Source organism: Oryza glaberrima, chromosome 7 (genome assembly GCF_000147395.1).
Source record: "Oryza glaberrima chromosome 7, OglaRS2, whole genome shotgun sequence".
Lineage (NCBI taxonomy): Eukaryota > Viridiplantae > Streptophyta > Magnoliopsida > Poales > Poaceae > Oryza > Oryza glaberrima.
The window spans coordinates 5,203,280-5,215,635 of record NC_068332.1 but is presented as its reverse complement, the minus strand read 5'-3'; the positions used below and the strand labels follow the sequence as shown (position 1 = coordinate 5,215,635).

Sequence of the window (12,356 nt, the reverse complement as noted above, 5' to 3'; positions counted from 1 at the left end):
TGGACGCTTCGTTTGCTTCTCCCGTTCCGTCTCTTCTCCTCTCCTCTTCTTCTCCCCTCTCCTCTCTCCACTTCTCCTCTCACCTCTCGCTACCAAACACGCGCACACGCAGCCGAGAGCGCGAGCGAGCTACTTGCCCTAGCAGCAGCAGCAGCGAGGAGCGCGAGGGGGCGGCGGCGGCGGCGTGCATGGCGGGGGCTCCGTCGAGGTCGCGCGGCGACTTCGACCACCTCATCAAGCTCCTCCTCATCGGCGACAGCGGCAAGTTTTACACCTCCTCCTCCCCGCCTCACAAATCAGAGCTCTGTCCCGTGCTGTTTCGGATTCCTCTATGGCTTTTTAGTTGCTTGCTCGCTCGATTCCTGGTTGTACTGCGCTTTCTCCCTCTCTTCTGCTGATTCGTGTGGTGGTAGTACTAGTACTAGTGGTTTTCGCATCTCTTAATGGGTCCGTGGCCGTGGGGGGAGCTCGGGGGAGGAGCAGTACGAGGGGTTCTTGTTGCCGAGGATTTAAGGGATGGGATTTCCGTGTATTGGTTTAATTGTTGGAGTGGTACGTACTACGTAGCAGTAATTGGGAGCTTTCTTGGAGGACTGATTAGCTGCTGATTTGGGTTTTGGTCGGTTGCTAATCTTGTCGGGGAACATTCTCCAATGAGGAGTGGGAACCATGCTAGTATGTGTTGCATCCATAAGTAGCTATGGATAGGGATTTCTGTACCGATTGGAGGTTGGTCATGTTGCAATTGGACAAGGACTTGTGAAGTAATTTGCCGAGATTAGCCTGCGAAAATGTTTCGTAGGTGTGCAATGTCTGTGTGCGATATTGTTCGGATCATAGGTGATTGTGTTGTGGTTGTGCACTCCTCTTTGATCTTCTGTTTATTGCGGTTTTCGTTGAGGCAGTGGGTTCCTGGGGATTTTCACGAATTTTGCTCTCCAGTAGTTTATTAGACTAGGATGATAGTAATTGTTTTGGTTTGATAGGTCGATATAGAAATGGAACAAAATGGGTTATAACTAACATGGGAATCCCCAAAAGGTGCTCTAGTGGTCATAAAAGTTGAGTAGGTCTTAGATTTTCACCATTTCACCATGGTTGACATATTTTGTTAGTCTAAAATAGGTAGGAATAGAGATTAGGACTTGAAGCTATATTGGAGCCAAAAGTCATTAATTGGAAGGGTCCTTTAAATCCAACTTGTACCAGCTCAGACACCATTACTGTTTCAGACTAGTAGTGAAAATGAATCATCACCTCATCCTCATTTATTTGTTCAGATGCTGAAGTTTTGGCCTTGTTTCACAGTCGTGCCAGAATTGTTCCTCATCCTACTTTACCAAAAGTGCTGAAATTACTCATCATTAAAATAGGACTAGGTGTTTTTAGAAAGAACCTTCATGCTTGTCCAGTCCTTCATTGGATTGAAATTGAAAATTGTTAGTTGATCATCCCTTTGTAGTGATATTGCAATTCCTCAAGGCACATCTGACTATCTGTTATCAAATTTATCGGATGACCACATGATTGATTTGGTATATCTGATGGGTCTCCAACTCCCCATTTTCTCATTGTGGTGTTTGACAGTTTTGTTCTGTCTTTATTATCTTCAGTTCGTGTGATGTCTAGTGGCATTTTCTTTCTCAGATAATTATGTTATCATTCTTATTTGGCACTAATTTGTTTAATGGGTTAATCTGCAGGAGTAGGAAAGAGTTGCTTGCTTCTGAGGTTCTCAGATGACACTTTCACTACAAGTTTTATCACCACCATTGGGTATTCACACAACCATTAATTCTTCTATTTTTGGGCATTCACTTATGGAAGCCAATATTCTAAATATGTTTATTTTTCTTTATGTAAAGCATTGATTTCAAGGTTCGGACAGTTGAGCTTGATGGAAAGCGTGTAAAATTGCAGATTTGGGATACTGCTGGTCAAGAACGTTTCCGGACAATTACAACTGGTATATTTTTCACTTCCTTTTCTGCTAATGACTCACATATGGTGATATGGGGCAAATTATGAAAGGCGACAAATTCCTGATATATGACCTAAGGCTTGAACACTGACAGAAATTTGTCGTCGAAACGAATATGAACATGAACAATTGTCAAACTGATGCAATTTCAACCAAACAATATGATATATTCTTTTAGATTCAAATCTTTATTTTTTTTGGAATAGCACATAAAATTACCCTTTTCTATGTGCTCCAATGAGGAAGATATGCATAATAAAAATGTCCCTCTTTGCAAATGTATTTTGCTTGGTTTCTGAAGCTGTAGACATTCAATATGCATATTCATGTCCCCAATTTTTATTGGTCATCTGGAAACCTTTAATTGATGACGACATATATAACCTGTGAATTAGAGAATGGGCATTTATATAAGCATGATGGCAGTTTCTCATATATATCCTCATGTACTTACTGAAAATCTGGCACTATAATGACCCGAGCTATTCAGATTTACCCATTGATTGCAAAGCAAGATTTCTGCACCTTATTTGATCCTTTTCCTTTCTGCAGCCTACTATAGAGGTGCTATGGGCATTCTGCTTGTTTATGATGTTACAGACGAGTCATCCTTCAACAGTATCCATCATACTTGTGCATCCCATTTGTTGACAGAGTGCAAATATATATTTTTTTTTCTTAACTGATGTGTAGACATTAGAAATTGGATCCGCAACATAGAACAACATGCATCTGATAATGTCAACAAGATTTTGGTGGGCAACAAGGTTGATATGGATACAAAGCGGGTAAATGTTTCAAAAAGTTCCTTAATGTTAGACATTCATGGCGCAGTTTCTTATGCCTATTACAAAATGGTGTTCGGTTAATAGGTGGTGTCCACAGCTCAAGGACAAAAGCTCGCAGATGAGTATGGAATGAAATTTTTTGAGACGGTAAGATTTCATAGTATAAGCAAAGTAAACTTACATGTCAAGTTGCTGTCCAACTTTTTGTCACATAACTAGTTGTATTCCTACTTTCCAAGATGATCAGAGACATGCTTAAATACTATTTTCAGAGTGCAAAAACAAATCAGAACGTGGAGCAGGTATTCTTTACCATTGCAAGGGACATAAAGCAAAGATTGACCGAAACTGTTGCTGCAGCAGCTGAGGTAGATACTCTTGCATTCCGTTTCCATCCCCTGTGCATTATTTGTCACTTGGAGTTCTAACCTGTACATCATTCACGCAGCCCCCAACTATTCAAATCAGTAGGCAAGAACCAGATCAGGCAGCTGCCTCGTCAAGATGGTCAGCCTGCTGTAACACCTGATCAACGCTGCGGCGCACTGCACGGCTTGTCCTGTTCGCAGCTTGCCTATGACAGCAAATTTACCACTCCCATCTTCCGTGTATTCAATGCCAAGATGTATATTTCGCCCAGTTGATATCTAGGTCAAAAGATCTTTTACCTGACCATTCTGGTGTTGTGATTCCTCAATGAGGTGTAAGGGTGTTTGCCTGTGTTCTAGCTCTGTTGTTAGTTCTGAATTATGCTTCAAAACTCTTCTTTTTTAGCTCTGTGTTCGTCAGATAAGCTGATGGATTTGCTCCTGTCATGTAAACAAACCTTCTAAGAGACAGCAGTATCTGATTGTCTGAATTCATGATTGTGCATTACTGAAGATTTGTCCTATTTCCCCCCATGTGCTTCACTCAAGATTCCCAGATTATCTTTGTTTGATTATATGCTAGTACTACTATTATTCGTGAGAAGACTGGAGTATGTTCCGTTGTGAAATTGAAATGGGATTCACGGGAAAAACAAGATTCTGAATTCAAATATGTGGTGGTGTAAGGACAATAACTGACGACAATCAATGTGGTACAGAATCAAATGGAAATAGGACTCACCAGTACCGCTGCAGAGAGCGTACAGAAATGTGATACTACAGTACTACTCCATCCGTACAAAAAAAAAAAAAAAAAAAAGACAAACCCTGAGTATCCGTGTCCAACGTTTGACGATCCGTCTTATATAAAATTTTTTTACAATTAGTACTTTTATTGTTATTAGATAATAAAACATGAATAATAATTTATGCGTGACTTATGTTTTTAATTTTTTTAGAGTAAAGTCCATCACCGGTCCTTAAACTTATACCGTTGTGTCATCCCGGTCCCTAAACTCGCAAATCGACCGTTCAGGTCCTCAAACTTATTCGACTGTGTCATCCCGGTCCCTAAACTTGCAGATCACTTGTTTAGGTCTTCCAACTTGTTCAGTTGTGTCACCCCGGTCCCTAAACAGGACGGTCTAAAAACTTTATATCAAAAATAATTCATAACCTTTTCATGTGAACTCTAATGATGACAAACTTTATATCAAAATTGTAGCCCTCGACACGGCCTACAACTTTGTAGTTGAAAAGTTTTTTGAATTAAAACTGTTTAGGGTCCCAAAATATTGTTGCATGTTTATAGATTTTGAAATTTTAATTTTAAAATTACATTTTGGGACAAAAAATGACTTAAAATAAAAAAAATTCAACTACAAAGTTGTAGATCGCGTCGAGGGTTACAAGTTTGATATAAAGTTTGTCTTTATTAGAGTTCACATGAAAAAGTTATGAATTATTTTAAAATATAAAGTCTTTAGACCGTCCTATTTGACCCAGATGATATTCAAATTCAAGTTTAAAGACCGGGGTGACACAACTGAACAAGTTGAAGGACCTAAACGAGTGATTTGTAAATTTATGGACCGGGATGACACAGCGGTACAAGTTTAGGGACCGGTGATGGACTTTACTCTTTTTTTTATATTTTTTTCAAATAAGACGGACGGCCAAACATTGAACACCGAAACTCAGGTTTGTCTTTTTTTTTTGATGGAGGGAGTACACCATGAAGCGGTTCTGGCCCGAATGGCCAAATGATTGAGCTCAATATTATTCTAAGGCTGTGTTTAGTTCACGATAAAATTGGAAGTTGGTTGAAATTGGAACGATGTGACGGAAAAGTTAAGTTTGTGTGTGTAGAAAAGTTTTGATGTGATGGAAAAGTTAAAAGTTTGAAGAAGAAGTTTGGAACTAAACTCGGCCTAAATTTCGATAAATCATTCGGAATAATCAGCTAGATTGTAACCATGTGCAGCTAAAAACTGTTCTATCCACAAATCATGCCTAATACTAGTCAGTTATCCCATCATCAAATAACTAACGGATCATTTCTCTACCATCTTAAAAACGAGGTCATCCTCCTTTCGACCTCTTCCCATATCATCCACTCCTTCACACGTACGTAACCACCGTGTTTTATCTTTAATCTATCTACCCAGCCAATCGAGTCTGACCCATTGAACAACATATCAATCACTAATCATATATGGATCTAGTTCGTTGTAAAGCACGAACATGTTACTAATCAAAAGGAACATGATAGTCACCGGATATGGAGTGCAAAATGGTGGACAAGAAAACTAGAAAACAGATATGTATTGATACTTGGAACATAGGAATTGGGTTAATAAATCAAGAGTGGTTCCTTCGTCCCATGGAGATTTTCCCCTTGAATTTGGGATGCATTTTTTTTCTTCCATTTCATCTTTCATAAATTTCCATTTGAAAAGTAACCGAGCAAAACTGCGAAATAATTTGAGGAATAACTGCCAAATTCATTTCATTACAAACGCTAAGACGGGTGAAAAGAAATCCACTTCTCATTCATCTGAAATTCCCTGAACTTACCGATCAAACGAAATGATGGTTCTTGTATCACTCTTTTTTTTAAGAACTTGTGGGTGTGTTTTGGTCATGTATATTGTAGTTAGGTAGAGATCAGGAACACTATCAGTATATTGTATCAGCTTGATGTAATTAACATACTTCAGGCAAATTTCTATTCCATCTGTTACATATTATAAGGTTTATGTTCGACAACAGCGGATTGGGAGAAAAAAACTCCCTCCTCTGCGCACGCGTTTCCTGAATCGCTAAACAATACGTTTTTAAAAAAAATTTTCATAGTAAAGTTACTTAAAAATTATATTAATTATAAATTTAAAGCAAGTATTACATAATTAATCATGTTAATGACTCATCTTGTTTTTGCGTATCGTTCTAATCTTCTCCGTTTCTCTTGTCATCGCTTTGACTTCTTTTCTAATCAATTTTTTTAAGTTTGATAAAGCTTATAGAAAAATATAATAGTATTTTTTGACACAAAACAAACATATTATGCTATATTTAATGAAACTAATTTGACGGTTTAGATGTTGCTAAATTTTTTGTTAGGAAAAAAGTTAAAGCTATTTATAATATAAAACAGAGGAAATTATATATGCCACACTGTTGACAACAAAGAACAAACAAGACGGAAATTCAAATATAAAATTCAGCGGAGCTTAGGCCCCCACCATTAACTTATTGCATCCCATCACTACGCAAAGTTGAATGCACTTTGATTAATGATAATGTCACACCCTAATGTCCGGCCACCGGCCAATTAAAAGGAGATGAAGAGGAATAAAAAGGATGCAATCCCAACTGGCGACAGCCTTCCAAATGGCCCCAGCTAATTAATCAAGAACAAGGATCACCACAACACAAAACCTTCCGATTCTGATTCGCCATGCCATGCCAACATGAATCCAATCAACGATAATCTCAATTTTCTTTTCGCACAATAGTATAGTTAACCAAATCTAATCATAGCCTCTTTTGATTAATTTAGTGTCTATGATTAATTTATTTCTTTTCATGCCATTATCCTAATATGATCCCATGCATGCTGTTTGTTGTCTGGTGAGAGCTAGCCTGCTGCTGGTGTGTTTTGGCAAAGGCAAATGTGCTGTTGCTAGGGCATTGCCACCCTGTCTCTTAGAGCATTTTGTGGCGTCCTGCTAAGCTGAAAAGGAAGGGGATATATATAAAAACAGACAAACTCATCATGGGCTGGCTAAATGCCATTGCTGGGTTAATAACTTAACAGTACTACATGATAAAAAAAAGAATTAAAATGTTTGTGAATTAGATTGGTGATGTGTCAGAGGCACTTTCTTTTTTGTTTTCATCTGATTTTCATACGATGGTTTAATTTTAAGCAGATTTTCTTTATAGGTATCGAAGATTGCAGGAGCTTCTTCTTGTTTTCTTCTCAGAGATGTTTCGCTCAGAGAATTGGATTACAATTTAGCTCAGGGGCACCACCACACCATGTGATGTGCAGCAGTGCAGTTTGAATTTAACGCGGCAGGCCACAAAGACCTTGTTCAGATTGTTGCGTAAATAATCATATCAATGTTCGATAATATCAAATGATATAGTTTTGTGCTATTAAATTTTGGTAGAGTCAGGGTCTGTTCAGTTTGTTGCCAAAATCAACCTTACCAATTGTTGGTAAAGCTAAATTTTGGCAATGCCAAAATTTTGACAAGTTGAAAATGTAAAGGTAATGTTTAGTTTGTTACCTTATCAAATATTGGCATAATTTTGTGAGGAAAAGTTTCTAGAATCTTGCCAAATTCTATGGGCAATACCAATATTTGGTAGCAAACCAAATAAAGCCAAATTTTGGCAACTTGCGAAATAATGGTTCAAAATGACAATAATCTGAATGGCCCTTAGATGTATTTGGTTTGAAGCCTCACCAAGTTTTGATACCGTTTTAGTGAAAGTTTCTAAAATTAATTATCAAATCTTGTTAAATTAGTATATTTTTTATTTGTTATCCATTAAATTTTGGTATTGTTAACATTTAGTTAAGTGAAAGTGACAATAAACTGAAAGTGCCCTAAATTAGATTAAAAGGGGGGGGGGGGTCAATTTTAAGGGGGGAAAATATTAAAAGAGACAAATCAAGGGTAGCTGGTAAACAAACTGGAGAAGCACCAGGAAATTACGTGTTTCTTACTACAAGCGAAGCGAGGTCAGCACTCAACTATTTGATCAGACATGTGGCGTTCATGCATGGATGGATCATGGATGGAAGGTGCTAGTGTTGACCGTTGAGTCAATGCGCTACCTTTCTAGAAGGAGAACGGACATGGACGCCTGCATGTGTGGAATGTCCTCGCTAAAACAGCTTATTTTAACAAAATAAAAACTAACTTATAAGTAAAACTTATATATATTACGTAGTGACTTAAAAGCTACTCCCTCTGTCTCATAAAGACTTTATTTTTAGATTTATATGTCCAACGTTTGACCGTCAATTTTATTTTAAAAAATTATGAAAAAAATATTAACGCATAAAGTAACTTTTCATGTTTCTAGAAATAAAAAATATTAATCATAGAAAACTCTTAAATAAAACGAATAGTCAAATATCATATCCAAAAATTGAAAAATAAAGTCTTTGTGTGATGTAGGAAGTAATGCTGAAAAAAAACTACGATAAAAATATCTTAAAACCAACATCTAAATTGAGTTCAAAACTTAAAATTTTGACTTTACCTTTGTCTTATTAGGGTAACTAATGAGGCTCGGAAAACACAAATCACTCATCTTTCGACCAACTTTTTTAGAAAAAGAAACTGAATTTTGAACTTTTCGATAAAATTTAGTCGGGTTTAATCGGTTTATCAACAAATTTCGCAGAATTCGATGATATTGCTCGTGAGCGTATTTTGATCCGGTCCCTGGTCTAGGTATACAGTGGAAGAATTTTATTATTATTATTTACAAAACATAACTTTTCAAGAGACGTGGAAGGGGCCGCGCTAACACACGGAGAGAGCCCTCGCGAGATGAGTGAGGCATCATCCATCCGTTCGTTGAGGAGAATGGAGGGCGCAGGGCGGACATGTTTGGTTTGGTACCAATTTATTGCCCTACTAATTTCTTGATAACTTTAATAGTAGAAAATACATGTTTGGTTTGCTACTAAATTTTTATCACAATAGTTCAAATTCAATACTCCCTCCTTTCCTAAATGTTTGACGCCGTTGACTTTTTTAAACATGTTTGACCGTTCGTCTTATTTAAAAACTTTTGTGAAATATGTAAAACTATATGCATAAATGTATATTTAACAATTAACAATGAATCAAATGATAGGAAAATAATTAATAATTACTTAAAAAATTTTTATAAGACGAACGGTTAAACATATTTAAAAAAGTCAACGGCGTCAAACATTTTAGGATGGAGGGAGTACTAGCCAGTTTGATAGTGGCAAAACTTGGTAAGACAAAAATTGACATCAAACCAAACAAACCCGGCGTCTTAACGAAGGAACGCGGCAGCCATGCACCGCCACCACCTGGCGATTGAAACAGGAGAAGGCAAAAAAAAAAAAATCTCTCTCACACACACACCCCACCGCGTGCCCCACCGGCTGCCGTTGCGAGTCCAGTATGTGTGTACGTGTGATGCGCTGGGTCGATGACCTTCTTTCTTGCTTGCTTCTCCGCGTTGATTACACCACACGTGGGCGCACAGCGCACTCGGCAGTCGGCACTCGGCACCCAGGCCAATACCAGGATTCATCAAACCGTTTTAAAGGCGATAATTTAAAGGCTATCGCCTTGATTGGATCCTCCGAGCTATTAAATAGCCCTTTAAAATTTTACTATTTAGGAGTATTAAACGTAGATTACCGACAAAACCGATTCCATAATCCCTAGTCTATTGTGCGAGACGAATTTAATGATGTATATTAATCCATGATTAGCGGCTGATTACTGTAGCATCACTGTAGCAAATTATGGATTAATATACCTCGTTAGATTCGTCTCGCAAAATAACCTAGGGGTTATGGAATGGGTTTTCTCAGTAATCTACGTTTAATACACCTAAATAGCAAGATTCCGGAGGGCTATTTAATATATAGCCCTCCAAATCCAAACAGGGCCTATGTTCCGGAGTACTCCGGTTCTCTAGCACGTAGAACGAAGCAGTGTTTATAGTGCATGATTAATTAAATATTAGTTAAAATAATTTTTTAAAATAGATTAATATAATCTTTTAAGTAACTTTTACGTAGAATTTTTTTAAAAAATTACACCGTCAGTTTTAAAAGCTTGCACGCGAAAAACTAGGAGGGTGAGCTGAAAAAGTAGACACAAGAACTCAGCATAAATAGGGTTACCATCACCCTATGATTTGACGTAGGACTATCGTATTGGATAACCTGTACCCATATCCAATTTTACTTATCCTCATCACAAAAATATTACCCATACCTAAATTAAGTGGGTATTGCTCAATGGGTTGGATAACCCAATAGATATAAGAGAAGAGATATATGTGGGTTCCACCCGTAGAAATGGATCAAAAATTATACTCTCTCCATCCCATAATATAAGGGATTTTGACCAATTTGCTTGCACTGTTTGATCACTCGTCTTATTCAAAAAAATTATGCAAATATAAAAAAACGAAAAGTTGTGCTTAAAGTACTGTGGATAATAAAGTAAGTCAAAAAAATAATTCTATTTTTTAAGTAAGATGAATGGTCAAATGGTGCAAGTAAAATGCCAAAATCCCTTATATTAGGGGACGGAAGGAGTACAAAATTGCTCTTAATATAATAAATCATCCCTCCAAATTTCAGTTAAATTTGAGAAAATTTTCTAATGTGAACGCGAGTTTAAAAATTTTAGGTTCAAATTTTACACGCAGCAAATGGGTATGGACGAAGTGGGTAAAATGGATAATACCTTCCCCAAATCTAAAGTTTAAATGGTAAACTTTTTCACCTATATGCTACCCAAATACTACCTCCATCCCAAAATGTTTGACGCCGTTGACTTTTTTAAAAATGTTTGACCGTTCGTCTTATTTAAAAAAATTTAAGTAATTGTTAATTCTTTTTCTATCATTTGATTTATTATTAAATATACTTTTATATATACATATAGTTTTACACATATTACAAAAGTTTTTGAATAAAATGAATGGCCAAACATATTTAAAAAAGTCAACGGTGTCAAACATTCAGGAAAGGAGGGAGTATATGGGTATGGATATGGGGTTGGGTAATGAATGCACAGTGGCATGCTTAAGTTTGTAATCATGTGGTATACCATGGTTTTAAAAACTGCCAAGATTACGTACGATGTTGTAAACTCTGTAAACTCTACCCAACACCCATCGCCTCGTACTGTACCACCGGCGTAAAGGACGGGTGCCAAAACTTAGAGGCTAGAGAGTAGAGTAGACTAATTATTAAGCCAATAGAGTTAACCTTTTTTTTTTCGTGAGATTTCATTTTCTTGGAAACTTTTATTTAACCTTTTCAAATAAAGTATGATGCCCTTTTAATCGTACGAAATATTCGCTACGAATGCCTCGATACATGTCGAGCAAAGTTGGCAGGAGCGCCTTAATCATCTCCAAAATTATCTTTTAACCTATCTCTCATCTAATTTATGTGAAATTCCAACGACTTATTTAAACGGTCATCGTTGTGTTTTTTTTCTACTTCTCCATTTTACATATGTATTTCACATAAAATCATGTGTTTATATTTATTTCCGTGTTTAACATATGGTTTCATTTTAAGTAACTTGGAGTACAGCGAGCGAAGAACCCTGTAATTAAATTTTGGGGAAATTCCCAGTTGAATATATATTTCGTTTTAAGTATCTATCTATCACTTTCTTACTTTTACCATGTTTGTGTAAATATCATACGCTAAATTATTTCTCGTTCCGTTCGTCACTTGCCTTCACCCTTCGTCCACGGGTCGAGTCTATTTCATTTAGGTATTACTTCAATGGACCTTTATAGCTACTTGTAGTTAATTAATTAGTTTTCTTCATTAACTTATGGAGTAATATTTTTGCCTAGAGTTAATTAACATGAGTGACGGGTTTGTTAGCTTGGACGTGTACAACCGTACGTGTGATCGACGCTACTATAAAGTTGGTTTTTCATGGCGATACCATATTTTTTTTTTGCTGGCAGTTTTGTGCAAAAACCGCTAGTGAAATTGTAATGAAGGGTGAGAAGCTAAGAACCGCCAGCGAAAATAGATTTTCGCAGGCGGTTGAGCTATATAGTCCGCCAGCGAAAATAGTATATTTTCACTAGCGGCCCTTATAAACAACCGCCAGCAAAAATCATTTTTTCGCTGGCGGTAGTTAAGGAGACCCAACTGAGGAGAGAAGTTCCTTATATAAAAATTTCACACAGGCCCTCCCACTCCAACTCCCACCGGTCTTATCTCCTTCCTCCCTCCTCCTCCTACGCCCCCAGCCTCCTCCTCCTTCTCTGCGCTCCTTCCTCCTTCTCCACCTATCGACGTCGGCAACGAAGACCCCGACGAACTGGCGACGGCGACGGCGGCGACCACGACGGGCGGGAGGGGGGCGGCACGGGTCTCGCGGATCCACCGCTGAGAGGGGCGCAGGCCGTCGATCCCCGGCCGGGAGGGGGGCAGGCGCG

The 12,356-nt window shown here is 37.7% G+C and overlaps 1 protein-coding gene across 1 annotated transcript; it reads left to right on the top strand.

The window, feature by feature from the left end:
• Positions 1 to 3,661, top strand: LOC127780098 (ras-related protein RABE1d-like). Its single transcript, XM_052307048.1, has 8 exons — positions 1 to 261; positions 1,704 to 1,776; positions 1,866 to 1,966; positions 2,534 to 2,599; positions 2,675 to 2,769; positions 2,854 to 2,916; positions 3,042 to 3,137; positions 3,218 to 3,661. Exons 1-8 carry the CDS (start codon positions 189 to 191, stop codon positions 3,296 to 3,298), a joined length of 648 nt encoding a protein of 215 aa, XP_052163008.1. The 5' UTR covers positions 1 to 188; the 3' UTR covers positions 3,299 to 3,661.
• Positions 3,662 to 12,356: the final 8,695 nt, after the last annotated feature.